The sequence below is a fragment of the Oncorhynchus mykiss genome, chromosome 8, assembly GCF_057628025.1.
Source record: "Oncorhynchus mykiss isolate SJ-2025 chromosome 8, ASM5762802v1, whole genome shotgun sequence".
In the NCBI taxonomy this organism is placed as follows: domain Eukaryota; kingdom Metazoa; phylum Chordata; class Actinopteri; order Salmoniformes; family Salmonidae; genus Oncorhynchus; species Oncorhynchus mykiss.
The window spans coordinates 90,765,001-90,789,208 of NC_143029.1; the positions used below are offsets into that span (position 1 = coordinate 90,765,001).

Below are 24,208 nucleotides of genomic sequence, written 5' to 3' on the forward strand. Positions count from 1 at the left end.
TTGTCCATGATGTGTACGCCCAGGAACTTAAAACTTTCCACCTCCTCCACTGCTGTCCCGTCGATGTGGATAGGAGGGTGCTCCCTCTGCTGTTTCTTGAACTCCACAATAATTTCCTTTGTTTTGTTGATGTTGAGAGAGAGTTGGTTTTGCTGAGACCACACTCCGAGCGGAGTCTATATACCAAAACTGGAGTCAATCCTTCATGAGAAGGAAAAGTAAAAGTATTTTCTAGCATTAGCATATGTGCTAACATGCATCTATAGGTACAGTGCAGCCATATTTGAATGCAATAACCCCCCCCAAAAAAAACATTAATGAGCCTAAATACAAAATCTGGAGTGAATCTGATATATGGTTAATGAGGAGAAGATGATTGCAGATGACTTTGAGCATTAGCGTTACGAATTCAAAGAATTTGTTTTTAATAGTTTCCTTGTTCTTTTCAGATATCAATACCATATTCCTCTTAGGGACGTCCATGATAGCGATAACAAGTTTATAGAGCATTGTGTTTTGTACAAATCCTTCCCTAAGTTCTAGCCCTCACTTCAATCTGGTAATGAATGGTGTGGCTGTTGAACAAATTGAGGAGATGAATTACTTGGTGTTGCCTTAAATTGTAAACTGTCATGGTCAAAAACATGGTTGTAAATGGTCAGATTCAACGGTTGTAAAGATGGGGAGAGGTATGTCCGAGGTAAAGAGATGCTCTGTTTTGTTTGACAACACATTCCTCAAGGAAAGTGGTGCAGGCTCTAGTTTTATCTTATCTTGAATATTGTCCAGTCGTGTGGTGGAGTGGTGCAGGCTCTAGTTTTATGTTATCTTGATTATTGTCCAGTTGTGTGGTGGAGTGGTGCAGGCTCTAGTTTTATGTTATCTTGATAATTGTCCAGTCGTGTGGTGGAGTGGTGCAGGCTCTAGTTTTATGTTATCTTGATTACTGTCCAGTCGTGTGGTGGAGTGGTGCAGGCTCTAGTTTTATGTTGTCTTGATTACTGTCCAGTCGTGTGGTGGAGTGGTGCAGGCTCTAGTTTTATGTGATTATTGTCCAGTTGTGTGGTGGAGTGGTGCAGGCTCTAGTTTTATGTTATCATGATAATTGTCCAGTCGTGTGGTCGAGTGGTGCAGGCTCTAGTTTTATGTTATCTTGATTATTGTCCAGTCGTGTGGTGGAGTGGTGCAGGCTCTAGTTTGATGTTATCTTGAATATTGTCCAGTCGTGTGGTGGAGTGGTGCAGGCTCTAGTTTTATGTTATCTTGATTATTGTCCAGTCGTGTGGTGGAGTGGTGCAGGCTCTAGTTTTATGTTATCTTGATTATTGTCCAGTCGTGTGGTGGAGTGGTGCAGGCTCTAGTTTTATGTTATCTTGATTATTGTCCAGTCGTGTGGTGGAGTGGTGCAGGCTCTAGTTTTATGTTATCTTGATAATTGTCCAGTCGTGTGGTGGAGTGGTGCAGGCTCTAGTTTTATGTTATCTTGATTATTGTCCAGTCGTGTGGTGGAGTGGTGCAGGCTCTAGTTTTATGTTATCTTGATAATTGTCCAGTCGTGTGGTGGAGTGGTGCAGGCTCTAGTTTTATGTTATCTTGATTATTGTCCAGTCGTGTGGTCGAATGCTGCAGGCTCTAGTTTTATGTTATCTTGAATATTGTCCAGTCGTGTGGTCGAATGCTGCAAAATTCAGTGAACCACCTAACTGAGGAACTCAATTTAACCTTGCGCAATTCCCCTGATGCAGTCCCACCCCTAAAAACTAAAAACATTTGTCATTATAAACTAGCTTCCTGGTATACAGAAAATACCCGAGCTCTGAAGCAAGCTTCCAGAAAATTGGAATGGAAATGGCGCCACACCAAACTGGAAGTCTTCCGACTAGCTTGGAAAGACAGTACCGTGCAGTATCGAAGAGCCCTCACTGCTGCTCGAATCACCCTATTTTTCCAACTTAATTGAGGAGAATAAGAACAATCCAAAATGTATCTTTGATACTGTCGCAAGCTAACTTAAAAGCAGCATTCCCCAAGAGAGGATGGCTTCCCCTTCAGCAGTGAAGTGACAGTGAAGTGACACATTGATGAACATAGTCATGGCCTCTAAACCTTCAAGCTGCATACTGGATCTTCTATTACAACTAAACTACTGAAAGAGCTGCTTCCTGTGCTTGGCCCTCCTTTGTTGAACATAATAAACCTCAGTGCCACTTTTGATACCAAACATAATGTTAACTTTCACTGCTATGCATTTCAATGAAACATGGTGAAGCCCCAAAATTGCCCTCCCTGGAAGCCTGTGTTTCAGACATAAGGAAGTGTATGGCGGCACATTTTTGACTTTTAAACTCGGACAAAACAGAGATGCTTGTTCTAGGTCCCAAGAAACAAAGAGATCTTCTGTTGGATCTGACAACTAATCGTGATGGTTGTACAGTCGTCTAAAATCAAACTGTGAAGGACCTCGGCGTTACTCTGGACCCCGATCTCTCTTTTGAAGAACATATCAAGACTGTTTCAAGGACAGCTTTTTTTCCATCTACGTAACATTTCAAAAATCTGAAACTTTCTGTCCAAAATTGATGCAGAAAAATGTATCCACGCTTTTGTCACTTCTAGATTAGACTACTGCAATGCTCTACTTTCCGGCTACCCGGATAAAGCACTAAATGAACTTCAGTTAGTGCTAAATACGGCTGCTAGAATCCTGACTAGAACCAAAAAATTTGATCATATTAGATTAGACGACTGCAATGTTCTACTTTCCGACGACCCGGATAAAGCACTAAATAAACTAAGCAAACAGCTGGAGGCAGGTCTTTCTCCTACAAAGCTCCATTTTTAGGAACTGGTCTGCCTATCCATGTGAGAGACGCAGACTCGGTCTCGACCTTTAAGTCTTTATTGAAGACTCATCTCTTCAGTAGGTCCTATGATTGAGTGTAGTCTGGCCCAGTGGTGTGAAAGTGAACGGAAAGGCACTGGAGCGACGAACCGCCCTTGCTGTCTCTGCCTGGCTGGTTCCCCTCTCTCCACTGGGATTCTCTGCCTCTAACCCTTTTACAGGGGCTGAGTCACTGGCTCACTGGTGTTCCTCCATGCCGTCCTTAGAAGGGGTGCGTCACTTGAGTGGGTTGAATCACTGACGTGGTCTTCCTGTCTGGGTTGGCGCCCCCCCTTTGGTTGTGCCGTGGTGGAGATCTTTGTGGGCTATACTCGGCCTTGTCTCAGGATGGTAAGTTGGTGGTTGAAAATATCCCTCTAGTGCTGTGGGAGCTGTGCTTTGGCAAAGTGGGTGGGGTTATATCCTGCCCGGTTGGCCCTGTCCGGGGGTATCGTCGAACGGGGTCACAGTGTCTCCAGACCCCTCCTGTCTCAGCCTCCAGCATTTATGCTGCAATAGTTTATGTGTCGGGCGCTAGGGTCAGTCTTATATCTGGAGTATTTCTCCTGTCCTATCCAGTGTCCTGTGTGAATTTAATTTACTCTCTCTCCATCTCTTTCGCCCTCTCTTTTTCTCTCGGAGGACCTGAGCCCTAGGACCATGCCTCAGACTACCTGGCCTAATGACACCTTGCTATCCCAAGTCCACCTGGTCGTGTTGCTGCTCCTGTTTCAACTGTTCTGCCGCCTGCGGCTATGGAACCCTGACCTCTTCACCGGACGTGCTACCTTGTCCCGGACCTGCTGTTTTCGACTCTCTCTCTCTACCGCACCTGCTGTCTCTAACTCTGAATAATCGAGTATGAAAAGCCAACTGTCATTCACTCCTGAGGTGCTGACCTGTTGCACCCTCTACAACCACTGTGATTATTATTATTTGACCCTGCTGTTCATCTATGAAAGTTTTAACATCTTGACCATGTACTGTTATAATCTCCACCCAGCACAGCCAGAAGAGGACTGGCCACCCTTCAGATCCTGGTTCCTCTCTAGGTTTCTTCCTAGGTTCTGGCCTTTCTAGGGAGTTTTTCCTAGCCACTGTGCTTCTACATCTGCATTGCTTGCTGTTTGGGGTTTTAGGCTGGGTTTCTTTACAGCACTTTGTGACATCAGCTGATGTAAGAAGGGCTTTATAAATAGATCTGATTGATTGATTGACTGTATCTAAGAAGGTGAATTCCAGGAGAACCAGACAGCTATTCTCTTCAAATCATTGGTTGTCTACACGGCCCTCCTAACCAAGCTGGGAGCGTCAACACGGCTGTTAAGCTTCCTGAGAAAAGAACGAGTTCAAGGAACAGACAACCAAGAGAAAGGAAAGTGTGACGTCATGTGGACAATCAGAGGCTTACACCCGGTAACGGAGGAGAAGCCGCCATCGGAGTAGAAGGTCGTCGGCTAAACTCGGTCCACGAAGAAAAACAGAGACTTTCAACAAGTAAATACGTTCATTATAATTCTGACCCATAAGGCAGTTCGGGGCAAGGTGTAAAACTTAGCATATTTTACAAATGTATCCAAGTGTGCTTTTCTCTCATGCACTCTCTCTCTCTCTCCCTCTCTCTTTCTAAATCCCCATCTTGTGTAACACGTGTCATATCATGTTGGTCCACTAGGGACTGGTTTGTTGTACTAAGTTCTAATCAATAGCCCAGACTGTGTGTTTGTTTATCTTATATTATCACTTAGCTTGTTAGTAAATAAATAATCAACTCAATTGGAATGAGACTGAATAGGAAATTAATTAATTAGTGACTGCTAGGAAATCGATATTCTGATATTCTTTAAGTTCATTTGAGAAACGGTAACTCATTAACTTCTCTAGGGTAGGGGGCAGCATTCGGAATTTTGGATGAAAAGCATGCCCAAATTAAAAGGTCTGCTACTCGGGCCCAGAAGATATGATATGCATATAACTGGTCAATTTGGATAGAAAACACTCTCAGGTTTCCAACACTGTTATAATAGTGTCTGTGAGTATAACAGAACTGATTTAGCAGGCAAAAACCTGAGAAAAATCCATTCAGGAAGTCTTTTTTGTTTGTTGGTTTTGTAGTTTTCTATTCAATGCCATTACAGTATCCATTGACTTAGGACTCCATTTGCAGTTCCTATGCCTTCCACTAGATGTCAACAGTCTTTAGAAATCGTTTCAGGCTTGTATTCCTATAAATGAGGGAGTAAGACCAGTCTGAACGAGTGAACCCTACCGTGTCGCAGAGCTTTTCTTGCATTTCTTGTTTACCTTTTATATTGATGATGTTATTGTCCGGTTGAAATATTATAGATCATTTAGGCTAAAAAACAACCTGAGGATTGAATATAAACATCGTTTGACATGTTTCTATGAACTTTACGGATACAATTTGGATATATTTGGATTGTTTTGACTGCGTTTGAGCCTGTGGATTACTGAAGAAAACGCCCTAACAAGGATTTTGGACTCCATCGAACAAAAGGAACATTTATTGAGTAAATTCTGATGGTTAGTCTTCTGATTGCCACCATATGAAGATCATCAAAGGTAAGGGATTCATTTTATCTCTATTTCTGAGTTTTGTAACGCTTCTGCTTGGCTGGTTACTGTTTGTAATAATTTGTCAACTGGGCTTTGTTCTGGGCTAGGTATGTTCTGGGCTAGGTATGTTCTGGCCTAGGTATGCTTTCGCCGAAAAGCATTTTATAAATATGACACTGTGGTTGGATTAACAAGAAGTTAATCTTTAAACCTATGTAAAATATGTTTTGTTTTCTGAATTTTTATAATGAGTATTTCTGTAATTGAATTTAGCGCTCTGCAATCTCACTGGATGTTGGCCAGATGGGACGCTAGGGTCCCACGTACCCTAGAGAGGTTAAACAAACTTTTCCCATGGTGCCCCAGCATACTGAGTTCATGGTTCCCTGATTAATTTGATCACGTAATTATAAACATAGTTAATTATTCGATGAATAGCAGTTGTCACATGAATAATACTAACGTCACGACAGAAGGAAGAGGAGGATGAGAAAGGAGTGGAGGGGATGAGGAGAGGAGGTGGAAGAAGAGAGTGACAAAGAGGATGGAAGAGGAGGTGAAGGAGAAAGAGGAAGATTTCAGCTTGGACCAGGCACCTGGACACTTGGCTGCTGCTGCTGTCAGTTGATTTGGAGGCGTCCAGGCCGTAGATCTTACGGAGTTTTGGCCGGGCACGTTCACTGGTTTTGGGAATGGGAACGTCTGACGGCATTCCGTCCAGCTCGTCCAGCGTGTCTTGGCGGGAGAACAGCATGGTGGCCTCAGTGTAGGCACTGACGCGATAAAGGGATGGAGAGATGAGAAATAAAGGAGTGGAATGACACAATGGTTACAACATGGCTTCCACATGACACAGCTAAAGATGTGGAAGTTTCCAAATGGTAGTGGTGATGTGATTTCTCATCGCTCATGCTGAAGATACTGATCAAGCCCTAGAATTAGATATAGAATGAAATAATAGGATATCTCCAGCACTCTCCACAGTCTTTTATTCTGCTTTTTATTACTACTTGTTATTTGTAGACTTTTGTATTTGGTGTTTGATTCTTGATTGATATTTTTATTGTACTGCATTGTTGAGGAGAGTCAGCAAGTAATCATTTCTCTGTACTGTGTGCATCTGACCAATAAACTTTGATTTTATGCTCAAAACCCCAACACCCCAACCCGAGCACTCCGTTCTGCCGCCTCAGGTCTTTTGGCCCTCCCACCCCAACGGGAGGTCAGCTCCCGCTCAGCCCAGTCCAAGCTCTTCTCTGTCTTGGAACCCCAAGGGGAGGTCAGCTCCCGCTCAGCCCAGTCCAAGCTCTTCTCTGTCTTGGAACCCCAAGGGGAGGTCAGCTCCCGCTCAGCCCAGTCCAAGCTCTTCTCTGTCTTGGAACCCCAAGGGGAGGTCAGCTCCCGCTCAGCCCAGTCCAAGCTCTTCTCTGTCTTGGAACCCCAAGGGGAGGTCAGCTCCCGCTCAGCCCAGTCCAAGCTCTTCTCTGTCTTGGAACCCCAAGGGGAGGTCAGCTCCCGCTCAGCCCAGTCCAAGCTCTTCTCTGTCCTGGAACCCCAATGGTAGGTCCAGCTTCCCCCTGAAGCTAGGACAGCAGAGTCTCTGCCCATCTTTCCAAAAACATCTGAAACCCTACCTCTTCAAACTGTATGTTAAATAATCCCCCTTCTCACCTCAACCCCCACAGCACTAAACCCCCCCCAAGCTCTGACTCTACTGACCCCCACAGCACTAAACCCCCCCCAAGCTCTGACTCTACTGACCCCCACAGCACTAAACCCCCCCCCAAGCTCTGACTCTACTGACCCCCACAGCACTAAACCAGGACTTGACACCCCCCAGCTATGACTCTACTGACCCCCACAGCACTTAACCAGGACTTGACCCCCTCCCCCTAGCTCTGACTCTACTAATAGCTACGATATGGAGGTAAAATATACTTTCTATCCCTGTGATATGTGGTTGTCCCACCTAATCATCTTAAGATGAATGAACTGACTGTAAGTTATTCAGGATAAGAGCATCTGCTAAATGACTAACATGTAAAATGTACATTTGATTCAAATTATTACACGTACGAAACACTTACCTAGATATGCTGTCTCGTGATGCCAACGATGCCATGCTGTCCTGGCTCTCCATGCGATAGTCGCCTCTCCTCCTGTGGACCCTGTGAGACCCCCCCGACGCACTGTCCTCCTCACTGAGCCGGTCCAGGCTGGACCCCCGAGACATGCTCATACGCATCTGCTTCTGGTAGAACACATGGATACTCTCTCTGGACGGGACGTTGCCCTGCAGGGGGAGGTTAGATCAGGATAGTCATTTAATCTCGGTTTTGTTTTCTAGTTTGCTATATTTCAAAGTCAAAAAATGTAATCTAACTATTTAAAGAGTGTTTATGTAAGACAAGATACTCAAAGGGGCAGCAGGTAGCCTAGTGGTTAGAGCGTTGGACTAGTAACCGAAAGGTTGCAAGATTGAATCTCCGAGCTGACAAGGTACAAATCTGTTGTTCTGCCCCTGAACAAGGCAGTTAACCCCACTGTTAACCCCACCCAGGGCCGTTATTGAAAATAAGAATTTGTTCTTAACTGACTTGCCTAGTTAAATAAAGATAAAAGAGAGTGACATAAATGTGTATATATATATATATATAGAGAGAGTGACATAAATATGTATATAGAGAGAGAGTGACATAAATATGTATATATAGAGAGAGAGTGACATACATATGTATATATAGAGAGAGAGGGACATAAATATGTATATATAGAGAGAGAGTGACATAAATATGTATATATAGAGAGAGTGACATAAATATGTATATATAGAGAGAGAGAGTGACATAAATATGTATATATAGAGAGAGAGTGACATAAATATGTATATATAGAGAGAGAGTGACATAAATATGTATATATATAGAGAGAGAGTGACATAAATGTGTATATATATAGAGAGAGAGTGACATAAATGTGTATATATATAGAGAGAGAGAGTGACATAAATATGTTTATATATAGAGAGAGAGAGTGACATAAATGTGTATATATAGAGAGAGTGACATAAATATGTATATATATAGAGAGAGAGTGACATAAATGTGTATATATAGAGAGAGAGAGTGACATAAATGTGTATATATAGAGAGAGAGTGACAGCAGCAGTACCTTTTTGACCTCTCTAGTGAGCATGCATCTCTCAATGCGCAGCACGGTGGAGATGTCTATGTGTTCTCTACACACGTTGTTCATCCACTTGGTGAAGCTCTCCACCGTGGTCTGGAACAACACCCAGGTGAACTTGATGATGTTGAACACTCGCTTCAAGACGTTGTCTGGTGGGACGTGGGAAAGATAAGTTACAAATATTGACATTGTTTTCTTTGCAGACAATCTTATCCAAAGTGGCATCAGGGCACTCAACTAAACAAGCTAAAACAGACATGATCCGGATCATTGTCATTACGATCATAGATTCGGAGTAAACTATAGTAAGAACCTATGATATATATACTATATATAGAATCAATATCACGACTGGTGGTTGTCTCTCCCTGTAAGTGGTTGTGTATATACATATACTACAGTATTTGAAAGGGTCTGTGACACCCACCTGGTCCGTCAGACTTCTTCTCCTGTGTTCCCTCCTGATCTTCCTCCATCTCTATAGTCACATGACCTGCACAGAATAACACAACAAAACAATAATTTACAGAAAATAACACAACAAAAAAATAACTTAGAGAGAATAACACAAAACAATAATTTACAGTAAATAATGCAAAAAAAACAATAAGTTAGAGAGAATAAAACAACAATATATATATATATATATATATATATATATATATATATTATTTTTTTTTCCAGGTAAGTTGACTGAAAACACATTCTCATTTACAGCAACAACCTGAGGAATAGTTACAGGGGAGAGGAGGGGGGATGAATGAGCCAATTGTAAACTGGGGATGATTAGGTGACCATGATGGTTTGAAGGCCAGATTGGGAATTTAGCTAGGACACCGGGGTTCACACCCCTACTCTTATGATAAGTACCATGGGATCTTTAGCAACCATAGAGAGTCAGGACACCCATTTAACATCCCATCCAAAAGACAGCACCCTGCACAGGGCAATGTCCCCAATCACTGCCCTGGGGCAATTTTTTTTAGACCAGAAGAAAGGGTGCCTCCTACTGGGTCTCCAACACCACTTCTAGCATCATCTGGTCTCCCATCCAGGGGCCAACCAGGACCAACCCTGCTTAGCTTCAGAAACAAGCCAGCAGTGGAATGCTGGGTGATATGCTGCTGGCCACGTTACAGAGAATAACACAACAAAATAATAACTTTCAGAGAATAACATAACAAATCAATACTTCCAGTAGACTTGGTTTATAATGAGTGAGTGTGAGAACTCTTGGGGTAGTCGTCAGGGATGTCCTATCTCACCCCTGCTTTTCGCTTTCACAACCAAGCCTTACATTATCTACATGAATTAAGAGGTGGTGAATCAAGCGTAAAGGGATCTTGTAAAATAACGATGCTTTTGAATCATCACAGATTAAAGACGGATCCTTCCGTGAGAACGAAGAAGGAAGTAGCATGAGCCCTCAGAGGTTGTAAGAACAGAATGATGCGTTGATCTATTCTCGTGATCTTCTTCTGAAACTGGGCTATGTGGTCAAAGGATGTATGCTGATGATTTTCTTTATATCGGTGACTCTGTTATAATACTGATATCTCTTAACTTACCTTCCTTCTTGTCCTTCTTGTGTTTGTCTCTCTTGGTGTACCTCTTCCAGAACTTACGCTTCTCTTTGCCTCGTTCCTTCATGGCTGTCTTGGAGTCTGTTATCCAGGCATGGTAGAAAAACTGGGAGCGTACAGTACAGGAAGCACAATGTTAGTTTGGACATAAAGGAACGAATCCTGATTTGAGATCTGTGCGCTCTTAACTCTGACTTTTGCAAAATTATGTATTGAGTCATGTGTTGATACATGTAATGATTCATGTATTGATTTGTGTCGATTCGTGTATTGTTTCATGTATTGATTCACGTTGATTCATGTAATGATTCATGTATTGATTTGTGTGTTGATTCATGTATTGATTCATGTATTTTGTCGTGTTGATTCATATATTGACGACAATTTGTACAGGAAAAAAATTGTTACGCACACAGATCTCAAGGATTCAGTCCAATCAAACAGATCTCAAGGACTCCGTCCAATCAAACAGATCTCAAGGATTCAGTCCAATCAAACAGATCTCAAGGACTCCGTCCAATCAAACAGATCTCAAGGATTCAGTCCAATCAAACAGATCTCAAGGATTCAGTCCAATCAAACAGATCTCAAGGACTCCGTCCAATCAAACAGATCTCAAGGATTCAGTCCAATCAAACAGATCTCAAGGATTCAGTCCAATCAAACAGATCTCAAGGACTCCGTCCAATCAAACAGATCTCAAGGATTCAGTCCAATCAAACAGATCTCAAGGATTCAGTCCAATCAAACAGATCTCAAGGACTAGGTCCAATCAAACAGATCTCAAGGATTCAGTCCAATCAAACAGATCTCAAGGATTCAGTCCAATCAAACAGATCTCAAGGATTCAGTCCAATCAAACAGATCTCAAGGATTCAGTCCAATCAAACAGATCTCAAGGACTCCGTCCAATCAAACAGATCTCAAGGATTCAGTCCAATCAAACAGATCTCAAGGATTCAGTCCAATCAAACAGATCTCAAGGACTAGGTCCAATCAAACAGATCTCAAGGATTCAGTCCAATCAAACAGATCTCAAGGATTCAGTCCAATCAAACAGATCTCAAGGATTCAGTCCAATCAAACAGATCTCAAGGATTCAGTCCAATCAAACAGATCTCAAGGATTCAGTCCAATCAAACAGATCTCAAGGATTCAGTCCAATCAAACAGATCTCAAGGATTCAGTCCAATCAAACAGATCTCAAGGCTTCAGTCCAATCAAACAGATCTCAAGGACTCCGTCCAATCAAACAGATCTCAAGGATTCCGTCCAATCAAACAGATCTCAAGGATTCAGTCCAATCAAACAGATCTCAAGGATTCAGTCCAATCAAACAGATCTCAAGGATTCAGTCCAATCAAACAGATCTCAAGGACTCCGTCCAATCAAACAGATCTCAAGGATTCAGTCCAATCAAACAGATCTCAAGGATTCAGTCCAATCAAACAGATCTCAAGGACTCCGTCCAATCAAACAGATCTCAAGGATTCAGTCCAATCAAACAGATCTCAAGGACTCCGTCCAATCAAACAGATCTCAAGGATTCAGTCCAATCAAACAGATCTCAAGGATTCAGTCCAATCAAACAGATCTCAAGGATTCAGTCCAATCAAACAGATCTCAAGGATTCAGGCCAATCAAACAGATCTCAAGGGTTCAGTCCAATCAAACAGATCTCAAGGATTCAGTCCAATCAAACAGATCTCAAGGATTCAGGCCAATCAAACAGATCTCAAGGATTCAGTCCTATCAAACAGATCTCAAGGATTCAGGCCAATCAAAGGAGTGCTACGGTCAAGGCAGGCACACTCAGATGCAAATAAAACAAGAGCAATAGCAAGCCAGGTGACATTTAGTTAACCCTTTAAACCACAGACAAATCAAAACAATCGAGCTCAGAGTCACAAAGACAATATGACAATTTTAGAGTGTGTTTTGCTTCATCAGTACAAAAGGTAGATGCCACCTGCGATTTATGCCATTTTACACTCTTATATTGTAATTTGTAACAATGGCTTCATTGTGACTAGGCGACAATATCGAAGGCTTACTTGTAAATATATTTAACCTTGTACAATGGAGCAAACCACACCAAAATCGCAAATGTGTGATAACAACACCAATGCATTTTCTCAGATCTGTTGGTAAAAGGCTCTGCCGAGGTCATGCAAACTGCTTCAAAACAATATATCACTTAAAACACATGACAGAAGGACCACTGTAGTTCCATCCCCATCCTGTCTGGAATATTTAGGATATTTTTTGTTTATAAATGGATATGGTCTTGGATCGGATATGGGATGGAAAGACAGTTGGTTATAAATGCCTTGGCCTTCATTGAAACAGCAAATCTACACAAAACAGGATACAGTTGACACAGGCTGTGGTAAGAGGAGATACAGGCTGAGGACACAGGATACAGTCTACACAGGCTGTGGTAAGAGGAGATACAGGCTGAGGACACAGGATACAGTCTACACAGGCTGTGGTAAGAGGAGATACAGGCTGAGGACACAGGTTACAGTCGACACAGGCTGTGGTAAGAGGAAATGCTGAATCTGTTATTTGGTACCTTGGCTGCCCTGATTACATACTGAAGGATGGTTTTGGGCAGTTTAATGATAGATCTGGGCAGAGCTATAAGGGCTGAGGCAAACTTCCCAATAGCTCGCTGAAGAGGAGGGATAAAGGGTGGTAGGGTAGTTAGTAGAAAACACAAAGATGAAAGTGCATATCTTTTCATACACTAGTAGTGGCAACAGATAATCTGATACTAAACTAGACAATATTGACGATTGAAAGACAATGAAATATTTCACACTACAGTAATACCGGGTAACTACTTCGGTATACTGAGGAAATGTTGCCGCTGGTCTGGTCTGGTCTGGAGCTCACCTGAAATGCTGACTTCTTGGGCAGCTCTTGATCCTCTCTTTTCTCCTCCTCTTCCTCCTCTTCTTCACTGTCAGTTTCAAACAAGTAATAATCTCCACTCCTCACCACTGATGAGTAGAGAGCAAGGTGCCGTTAATATTAACTGCAGGAAAGGGTTTGAAAAGCAGGTGATGCTTTGGGGTGTTGAGAGTCTGTAAACTAGGGTAGTGTGAGGCAGCAGAGGTTGGTTTGATTCAAAACACTTGTGGGATGAAGTTGATAAGAGTAGGAAAGCAAACACAATGTTAGACACACAATATTAGCATATTAGTTTGTTTACTAAGACATGGCATAGATTGAGGTGATTTGGGCAGACCTTCAAAAGAATTGTAATAGTTGAAACTGACTTATGTCCTTGAACAGAAGAGCCATAATGGGGGGGAACAGGAAGAGAGGAGGATGCTGGGTAATATATGAATGGGGTTAGGATGAGGGGTGAACTGGGTAAATCATATAATGAATGCAACGATATGACAGGGGTGATACTAAGAAATCAATTCAACACAGAAATAGGGCACCCCAGAGAACAACTGAGACACACTTCAGAGAAACGTGGGAATAGTTTTTTACAGCTTTTCAATGTCAATTTGAAACTCGATTTCCTTATTAAAACCTTAAAACTTTATTAAACGTGGATCGTTCTGATCAGTATTGCTCAGTTTCCCTCGTGCGGTACATATACTGGTGGTGATCGTGACTATAACAGAGACATAATCCTTCACCCTTTTACTCTTCCTAGAAAGAAAGCATAAAAAGGGAGAAGGTACTTAGCTCTGTCTAATAGAATCTTTCACAACGAGAGATTCCCTACTGTGGCCTCACCAGGACCACAACCACAAACATCACAGGCATCAGTTATTTTATTTTCTCTCATGGAAAATAGTCTATTTATGGCCCCCCATTGCCATTAGTTGAGGCATATTGTAATATTGTCTTATTTCATTCCAGCAAATCAGTACACTATCTCGTCTGTATATTTCTGATGTTTTGGGGTTCATCAATCAGTCGAACAATTAACTCATCAATCAATTAATTAATCAATCGAGGGGCCTTAAATAGAGACAGAAAAGGACTGAGGTCTGGACGGAACGTTGACGTTTGTTTTGGGTCGTCTGGAGCCCAGGTGCAGTATGGGAATCCTCTGAGAGTTCTGGTCAAGGACACAACAGTCAATCAGAGCGGAGAAAGAAGGAGGGGTCAACCTACTGGAGGCGTGGTCAACCCAAGGCCGCCACCACTGCCTTTTTTTAGTCTTGGCTGTTTCTTTCTCTTTCACTTTCTCTTTCTCTCTTTCTCGCTCTGCTCCTAAAATAAAAATGGTTTCACATGTAGATCAATTATGCTTTATATTGCAAAAAATATTTATTCATTCAGACTTTGTGCAAGTTAAACGGTATTTCAAATATATATATATATATATATATATATATATATATATATATATATATATATCTTCATGAAGCTTTGTGACCACAACATTGTTTGCAGTAATGATGTCATAATGATCGGGATCATATGAAAATCTATTCCAGGGTTTCATTAAAGTTCCATGAGAACTAACCAACACCCAGTCTATATTGATTAGACATTCCACCTAGTTTTAACATCAGTACTCCTAGAGGGACGTTAAGAGCCTTCATCATGATACAGTACCATCATCCTCTTCCTCCTGCTCCTGTGGCTGGATGGGGTTCTCTCTGTCCCCAGATTCCTGTGGCTGGATGGGGTTCTCTCTGTCCCCAGATTCCTGGGCCAGGCTCAACATCTTTTTCTTCCCACTCTTAAACTTCTCCTGGCGCTGCTTTATACGGTCCATCCTGAGAGGGAGAGAGAAAGAGACAGAAAGATAATGAATGACAACACTCAGTTCTATCTATCAAGAGAAAGCAGACAAGGTTTCTCTCTCTTCTTCCATGTTTCTAGAACAATATTGAAAGAAAGCAATGACTATTTGAACCAATTGGCCTGTTAGAGGCTGGATAAAGGTTAGATTAATAGATAAAGATTTAAAGGGAAGGTTAATAGATAAAGGTTGGATAAAGGTTCAAAGGGAAGGTTAATAGATAAAGGTTGGATAAAGGTTCAAAGGGAAGGTTAATAGATACATGTTGGTTAAAGGTTTAAAGGGAAGGTTAATAGATAAAGGTTTAAAGGGAAGGTTAATAGATAAAGTTTAAAAGGGAAGGTTAATAGATAAAGGTTTAAAGGGAAGGTTAATAGATAAAGGTTTAAAGGGAAGGTTAATAGATAAAGGTTTAAAGGTTAGGTTAATAGATAAAGGTTTAAAGGGAAGGTTAATAGATAAAGATTTAAAGGGAAGGTTAATGAGTAAAGGCTGGATAAAGGTTAATAGATAAAGGTTTAAAGGTTAGGTTAATAGATAAAGGTTTAAAGGGAAGGTTAATAGATAAAGATTTAAAGGGAAGGTTAATAAGTAAAGGCTGGATAAAGGTTAATAGATAAAGGTTTAAAGGGAAGGTTAATAGATACAGGTTTAAAGGGAAGGTTAATAGATAAAGGTTTAAAGGGAAGGTTAATAGATAAAGGTTTAAAGGGAAGGTTAATAGATAAAGGTTTAAAGGGAAGGTTAATAGATAAAGGTTTAAAGGGAAGGTTAATAGATAAAGGTTTAAAGGGAAGGTTAATAGATAAAGGTTTAAAGGGAAGGTTAATAGATAAAGGTTTAAAGGGAAGGTTAATAGATAAAGGTTTAAAGGGAAGGTTAATAGATAAAGGTTTAAAGGGAAGGTTAGTAGATAAAGGTTTAAAGGGAAGGTTAATAGATAAAGGTTTAAAGGGAAGGTTAATAGATACAGGTTTAAAGGGAAGGTTAATAGATAAAGGTTTAAAGGGAAGGTTAATAGATAAATGTTGGTTAAAGGTTTAAAGGGAAGGTTAATAGATAAAGGTTTAAAGGGAAGGTTAATAAGTAAAGGCTGGATAAAGGTTAATAGATAAAGGTTTAAAGGGAAGGTTAATAAGTAAAGGCTGGATAAAGGTTAATAGATAAAGGTTTAAAGGGAAGGTCCATATCAAGCAGACAGCTGTTGTGACTTACTGTCTCTTCAGCTGTTCCATAGACTTGTTCTCTTCCTCCAGTCTGGCTCTGACTGCCTTCACTATAGTAGCCTGGAACAATTCAGCTCCTCTGAAACACACACATAGATCATCACATCAAATATACATTACCATATCACAGATACATTACATTATCACAGATACATTACATTATCACAGGTATATCATCACATCACAACTATATTACCATATCACAGGTACATTACCATATCACATACATTACATTATCAAAGATGCATTACATTATCACAGGTACATTACCATATCACAGACACATTACCATATCACAGATACATTACCATACCAGAGATACATTACCATATTAGAGGTACATTACCATATCACAGGTACATTACCATATCACAGATACATGATCATCACAGTAAGACAGCGGAGTGAGAACAGTTGCAAAGAGCTTGCTGGTGTAATGGAGGTCTATGGTACCACGCTGGCGTGATGAGTAACCTGGTGTAACCTGGTGTGATGTGAGTAACCTGGTGTAATGAGTAACCTGGTGTAATGAGTAACCTGGGGTAACCTGGTGTGATGAGTAACCTGGTGTAACCTGGTGTAATGAGTAACCTGGTGTAATGAGTAACCTGGTGTGATGTGAGTAACCTGGTGTAATGAGTAACCTGGTGTAATGAGTAACCTGGTGTAACCTGGTGTGATGAGTAACCTGGTGTAACCTGGTGTAATGAGTAACCTGGTGTAATGAGTAACCTGAGTGTAATGAGTAACCTGAGTGTGATGTGAGTAACCTGGTGTAACCTGGTGTGATGAGTAACCTGGTGCAATGAGTAACCTGGTGTAACCTGGTATAATGAGTAACCTGGTGTAATGAGTAACCTGGTGTAATGAGTAACCTGAGTGTAATGAGTAACCTGGTGTAACCTGGTGTGATGAGTAACCTGGTGTGATGTGAGTAACCTGGTGTGATGAGTAACCTGGTGTGACCTGGTGTGATGAGTAACCTGGTGTAATGAGTAACCTGGTGTAATGAGTAACCTGGTGTAACCTGGTGTAATGAGTAACCAGGTGTAACCTGGTGTAATGAGTAACCAGGTGTAACCTGGAGTAATGAGTAACCTGGTGTAACCTGGTGTGATGAGTAACCTGAGTGTAATGAGTGATGAGTCACCTGGTGTATTGAGTAACCTGGTGTGACCTGGTGTGATGAGTAACCTGAGTGTAATGAGTGATGAGTAACTTGGTGTAACCTGGTGTGATGAGTAACCTGGTGTAACCTGGTGTGATGAGTAACCTGGTGTAATGAGTAACCTGGTGTAATGAGTAACCTGGTGTGATGAGTAACCTGGTGTAACCTGGTGTAGTGAACAACCTGGTGTAACCTGGTGTAATGAGTAACCTGGTGTAACCTGGTGTAATGAGTAACCTGGTGTGATGAGTAACCTGGTGTAACCTGGTGTAATGAGTAACCTGGTGTAACCTGGTGTGATGAGTAACCTGGTGTAATGAGTAACCTAGTGTGATGAGTAACCTGGTGCAACCTGGTGTGATGAGAAACCTGGTGTAATGAGTAACCTAGTGTGATGAGTAACCTGGTGTAACCTGGTCTGATGAGTAACCTGGTGTAAACTGGTGTAATGAGTAACATGGTGTAATGAGTAACCAGGTGTGATGAGTAACCTGGTGTAACCTGGTGTGATGAGTAACCAGGTGTAATGAGTAACCTGGTGTAATGAGTAATCTGGTGTAACCTGGTGTAATGAGTAACCTGGTGTAATGAGTAATCTGGTTTAACCTGGTGTAATGAGTAACCTGGTATAATGAGTAACCTGGTGTAATGAGTAATCTGGTGTGATGAGTAACCTGGTGTAATGAGTAATCTGGTGTAAAACTGGTGAAATAAGTAACCTGGTGTAATGAGTAACCTTGTGTAATGAGTAATCTGGTTTAACCTGGTGTAATGAGTAACCTGGTATAATGAGTAACCTGGTGTAATGAGTAACCTGGTGTAATGAGTAACCTGGTGTAACCTGGTGTAATGAGTAACCTGGTATAATGAGTAACCTGGTGTAATGAGTAATCTGGTGTAATGAGTAATCTGGTGTAACCTGGTGTAATGAGTAACCTGGTATAATGAGTAACCTGGTGTAATGAGTAATCTGGTGTAATGAGTAACCTGGTGTGATGAGTAACCTGGTGTAATGAGTAACCTGGTGTAAAGAGTAATCTGGCGTAACCTGGTGTAATGAGTAACCTGGTATAATGAGTAACCTGGTGTAATGAGTAACCTGGTGTAATGAGTAACCTGGTGTAATGAGTAATCTGGTGTAACCTGGTGTAATGAGTAACCTGGTATAATGAGTAACCTGGTGTAATGAGTAATCTGGTGTAATGAGTAACCTGGTGTAATGAGTACCCTGGTGTAATGAGTAATCTGGTGTAACCTGGTGTAATGGGTAACCTGGTGTAATGAGTAACCTGGTGTAATGAGTAACCTGGTGTAATGAGTAATCTGTTTTAACCTGGTGTAATGAGTAACCTGGTGTAACCTGGTGAAATAAGTAACCTGTTGTAATGAGTAACCTGGTGTGATGAGTAACCTGGTGTAATGAGTAACCTGGTGTAACCTGGTGTAATGAGTAACCATGTGTGATGAGTAACCTGGTGTAATGAGTAAATTGGTAATCTGGTGTAACCTGGTGTAATGAGTAACCTGGTGTAACCTGGTCTGATGAGTAACCTAGTGTGATGAGTAACCTGGTGTAACCTGGTCTGATGAGTAACCTGGTGTAATGAGTAACCTGGTGTAATGAGTAATCTGGTGTAACCTGGTGTAATGAGTAACCTGGTGTAATGAGTAATCTGGTTTAACCTGGTGTAATGAGTAACCTGGTATAATGAGTAACCTGGTGTAATGAGTAATCTGGTGTGATGAGTAACCTGGTGTAATGAGTAATCTGGTGTAAAACTGGTGAAATAAGTAACCTGGTGTAATGAGTAACCTGGTGTAATGAGTAATCTGGTTTAACCTGGTGTAATGAGTAACCTGGTATAATGAGTAACCTGGTGTAATGAGTAACCTGGTGTAATGAGTAACCTGGTGTAACCTGGTGTAATGAGTAACCTGGTATAATGAGTAACCTGGTGTAATGAGTAATCTGGTGTAATGAGTAATCTGGTGTAACCTGGTGTAATGAGTAACCTGGTATAATGAGTAACCTGGTGTAATGAGTAATCTGGTGTAATGAGTAACCTGGTGTGATGAGTAACCTGGTGTAATGAGTAACCTGGTGTAAAGAGTAATCTGGCGTAACCTGGTGTAATGAGTAACCTGGTATAATGAGTAACCTGGTGTAATGAGTAACCTGGTGTAATGAGTAACCTGGTGTAATGAGTAATCTGGTGTAACCTGGTGTAATGAGTAACCTGGTATAATGAGTAACCTGGTGTAATGAGTAATCTGGTGTAATGAGTAACCTGGTGTAATGAGTACCCTGGTGTAATGAGTAATCTGGTGTAACCTGGTGTAATGGGTAACCTGGTGTAATGAGTAACCTGGTGTAATGAGTAACCTGGTGTAATGAGTAATCTGTTTTAACCTGGTGTAATGAGTAACCTGGTGTAACCTGGTGAAATAAGTAACCTGTTGTAATGAGTAACCTGGTGTGATGAGTAACCTGGTGTAATGAGTAACCTGGTGTAACCTGGTGTAATGAGTAACCATGTGTGATGAGTAACCTGGTGTAATGAGTAAATTGGTAATCTGGTGTAACCTGGTGTAATGAGTAACCTGGTGTAACCTGGTCTGATGAGTAACCTAGTGTGATGAGTAACCTGGTGTAACCTGGTCTGATGAGTAACCTGGTGTAATGAGTAACCTGGTGTAATGAGTAATCTGGTGTAACCTGGTGTAATGAGTAACCTGGTGTAATGAGTAATCTGGTTTAACCTGGTGTAATGAGTAACCTGGTATAATGAGTAACCTGGTGTAATGAGTAATCTGGTGTGATGAGTAACCTGGTGTAATGAGTAATCTGGTGTAAAACTGGTGAAATAAGTAACCTGGTGTAATGAGTAACCTGGTGTAATGAGTAATCTGGTTTAACCTGGTGTAATGAGTAACCTGGTATAATGAGTAACCTGGTGTAATGAGTAACCTGGTGTAATGAGTAACCTGGTGTAACCTGGTGTAATGAGTAACCTGGTATAATGAGTAACCTGGTGTAATGAGTAATCTGGTGTAATGAGTAATCTGGTGTAACCTGGTGTAATGAGTAACCTGGTATAATGAGTAACCTGGTGTAATGAGTAATCTGGTGTAATGAGTAACCTGGTGTGATGAGTAACCTGGTGTAATGAGTAACCTGGTGTAAAGAGTAATCTGGCGTAACCTGGTGTAATGAGTAACCTGGTATAATGAGTAACCTGGTGTAATGAGTAACCTGGTGTAATGAGTAACCTGGTGTAATGAGTAATCTGGTGTAACCTGGTGTAATGAGTAACCTGGTATAATGAGTAACCTGGTGTAATGAGTAATCTGGTGTAATGAGTAACCTGGTGTAATGAGTACCCTGGTGTAATGAGTAATCTGGTGTAACCTGGTGTAATGGGTAACCTGGTGTAATGAGTAACCTGGTGTAATGAGTAACCTGGTGTAATGAGTAATCTGTTTTAACCTGGTGTAATGAGTAACCTGGTGTAACCTGGTGAAATAAGTAACCTGTTGTAATGAGTAACCTGGTGTGATGAGTAACCTGGTGTAATGAGTAACCTGGTGTAACCTGGTGTAATGAGTAACCATGTGTGATGAGTAACCTGGTGTAATGAGTAAATTGGTAATCTGGTGTAACCTGGTGTAATGAGTAACCTGGTGTAACCTGGTCTGATGAGTAACCTAGTGTGATGAGTAACCTGGTGTAACCTGGTCTGATGAGTAACCTGGTGTAATGAGTAACCTGGTGTAACCTGGTGTAATGAGTAACCTGGTGTAATGAGTTACCTGGTGTAATGAGTAACCTGGTGTAATGAGTAACCTGGTGTAACCTGGTGTATTGCGGATCCTGGTGTAACCTGGTGTAATGAGTAACCTGGTGTAATGAGTAACCTGGTGTAATGAGTAACCTGGTGTGATGAGTAACCTGGTGTAATGAGTAACCTGGTGTAAAGAGTAACCTGGTGTAATGAGTAACCTAGTGTGGTGAGTAACCTGGTGTAACCTGGTGTATTGCGGATCCTGGTGTAACCTGGTGTGATGAGAAACCTGGTGTAATGAGTAACCTAGTGTGATGAGTAACCTGGTGTAACCTGGTCTGATGAGTAACCTGGTGTAATGAGTAACCTGGTGTAACCTGGTGTAATTAGTAACCTGGTGTAATGAGTAACCTAGTGTAACCTGGTATAATGAGTAACCTGGTGTAACCTGGTGTAATGAGTAACCTGGTGTAATGAGTAACCTGGTGTAATGAGTAACATGGTGTAATGAGTAACCAGGTGTGATGAGTAACCTTGTGTAACCTGGTGTGATGAGTAACCAGGTGTAATGAGTAACCTGGTGTAATGAGTAATCTGGTGTAACCTGGTGTAATGAGTAACCTGGTGTAATGAGTAATCTGGTTTAACCTGGTGTAATGAGTAACCTGGTATAATGAGTAACCTGGTGTAATGAGTAATCTGGTGTGATGAGTAACCTGGTGTAATGAGTAATCTGGTGTAACCTGGTGAAATAAGTAACCTGGTGTAATGAGTAACCTGGTGTAATGAGTAATCTGGTTTAACCTGGTATAATGAGTAACCTGGTATAATGAGTAACCTGGTGTAATGAGTAATCTGGTGTAATGAGTAATCTGGTGTAACCTGGTGTAATGAGTAACCTGGAATAATGAGTAACCTGGTGTAATGAGTAATCTGGTGTAATAAGTAACCTCGTGTAATGAGTTACCTGGTGTAATGAGTAACCTGGTGTAATGAGTAATCTGGTGTGACCTGGTGTAATGAGTAACCTGGTATAATGAGTAACCTGGTGTAATGAGTAACCTGGTGTAATGAGTAACCTGGTGTAATGAGTAATCTGGTGTAACCTGGTGTAATGAGTAACCTGGTATAATGAGTAACCTGGTGTAATGAGTAATCTGGTGTAATGAGTAACCTGGTGTAATGAGTAACCTGGTGTAATGAGTAATCTGGTGTAACCTGGTGTAATGAGTAACCTGGTGTAATGAGTAACCTGGTGTAATGAGTAACCTGGTGTAATGAGTAATCTGGTGTAACCTGGTGTAATGAGTAACCTGGTATAATGAGTAACCTGGTGTAATGAGTAACCTGGTGTAATGAGTAACCTGGTGTAATGAGTAATCTGGTGTAACCTGGTGTAATGAGTAACCTGGTATAATGAGTAACCTGGTGTAATCAGTAATCTGGTGTAATGAGTAACCTGGTGTAATGAGTAACCTGGTGTAATGAGTAATCTGGTGTAACCTGGTGTAATGAGTAACCTGGTGTAATGAGTAACCTGGTGTAATGAGTAACCTGGTGTAATGAGTAATCTGGTGTAACCTGGTGTAATGAGTAACCTGGTGTAACCTGGTGAAATAAGTAACCTGTTGTAATGAGTAACCTGGTGTGATGAGTAAACTGGTGTAATGAGTAACCTGGTGTAACCTGGTGTAATGAGTAACCATGTGTGATGAGTAACCTGGTGTAATGAGTAAATTGGTAATCTGGTGTAACCTGGTGTAATGAGTAACCTGGTGTAATGAGTAACCTGGTGTAATGAGTAACCTGGTGTAATGAGTAACCTGGTGTAATGAGTAACCTGGTGTGATGAGTAACCTGGTGTAACCTGGTGTATTGCGGATCCTGGTGTAACCTGGTGTAATGAGTAACCTGGTGTAATGAGTAACCTGGTGTAATGAGTAACCTGGTGTGATGAATAACCTGGTGTAATGAGTAACCTGGTGTAACCTGGTGTAATGAGTAACCTGGTGTGATGAGTAACCTGGTGTAATGAGTAACCTGGTGTAACCTGGTGTAATGAGTAACCTGGTGTAATGAGTAACCTGGTGTAATGAGTAACCTGGTGTGATGAGTAACCTGGTGTAACCTGGTGTGATGAGTAACCTGGTGTAATGAGTAACCTGGTGTAATGAGTAACCTGGTGTAACCTGGTGTAATGAGTAACCTGGTGTAACCTGGTGTGATGAGTAACCTGGTGTAATTAGTAACCTAGTGTAACCTGGTGTAATGAGTAACCTGGTGTAACCTGGTGTAATGAGTAACCTGGTGTAATGAGTAACCTGGTGTGATGAGTAACCTGGTGTAACCTGGTGTAATGAGTAACCAGGTGTAACCTGGTGTAATGAGTAACCTGGTGTAATGAGTAGCCTGGTGTAATGAGTAATCTGGTGTAACCTGGTGTAGTGAGTAAACAGGTGTAACCTGGTGTAATGAGTAACCTGGTGTAATGAGTAACCTGGTATAATGAGTAACCTGGTGTAATGAGTAACCTGGTGTGATGAGTAGCCTGGTGTGATGAGTAACCTGGTGTAACCTGGTGTAATGAGTAACCAGGTGTAACCTGGTGTAATGAGTAACCTGGTGTAATGAGTAACCTGGTGTGATGAGTAACCTGGTGTAACCTGGTGTAATGAGTAACCAGGTGTAACCTGGTGTAATGAGTAACCTGGTGTAATGAGTAGCCTGGTGTAATGAGTAATCTGGTGTAACCTGGTGTAATGAGTAACCAGGTGTAACCTGGTGTAATGAGTAACCTGGTGTAATGAGTAACCTGGTGTGATGAGTAACCTGGTGTAATGAGTAACCTGGTGTAATGAGTAACCTGGTGTAATGAGTAATCTGGTGTAACCTGGTATAATGAGTAACCTGGTGTAATGAGTAAACTGGGGTAATTATTAACCTGGTGTAATGAGTAACCTGGTGTAACCTGGTGTAATGAGTACCTGGTGTAATGAGTAACCTGGTGTGATGAGTAACCTGG

At 41.4% G+C, this 24,208-nt stretch overlaps 1 protein-coding gene across 1 annotated transcript in view; it reads right to left on the minus strand.

Moving 5' to 3' along the window:
* The window catches only part of LOC110531049 (piezo-type mechanosensitive ion channel component 2), a 220,057-nt gene that overhangs the window by 39,341 nt on the left and 156,508 nt on the right, over nucleotides 1-24,208 (minus strand). The window contains exons 29-38 of the mRNA XM_090182937.1: nucleotides 16,226-16,315; nucleotides 14,821-14,984; nucleotides 14,374-14,472; nucleotides 13,129-13,235; nucleotides 12,806-12,904; nucleotides 10,216-10,336; nucleotides 9,075-9,140; nucleotides 8,630-8,796; nucleotides 7,546-7,751; nucleotides 6,055-6,231 (exon numbers count right to left, since the gene is read on the minus strand). Of these exons, the coding sequence (XP_090039063.1) occupies nucleotides 6,055-6,231; nucleotides 7,546-7,751; nucleotides 8,630-8,796; nucleotides 9,075-9,140; nucleotides 10,216-10,336; nucleotides 12,806-12,904; nucleotides 13,129-13,235; nucleotides 14,374-14,472; nucleotides 14,821-14,984; nucleotides 16,226-16,315 (1,296 nt within the window). The remainder of the gene's footprint in view (nucleotides 1-6,054; nucleotides 6,232-7,545; nucleotides 7,752-8,629; nucleotides 8,797-9,074; nucleotides 9,141-10,215; nucleotides 10,337-12,805; nucleotides 12,905-13,128; nucleotides 13,236-14,373; nucleotides 14,473-14,820; nucleotides 14,985-16,225; nucleotides 16,316-24,208) is intronic.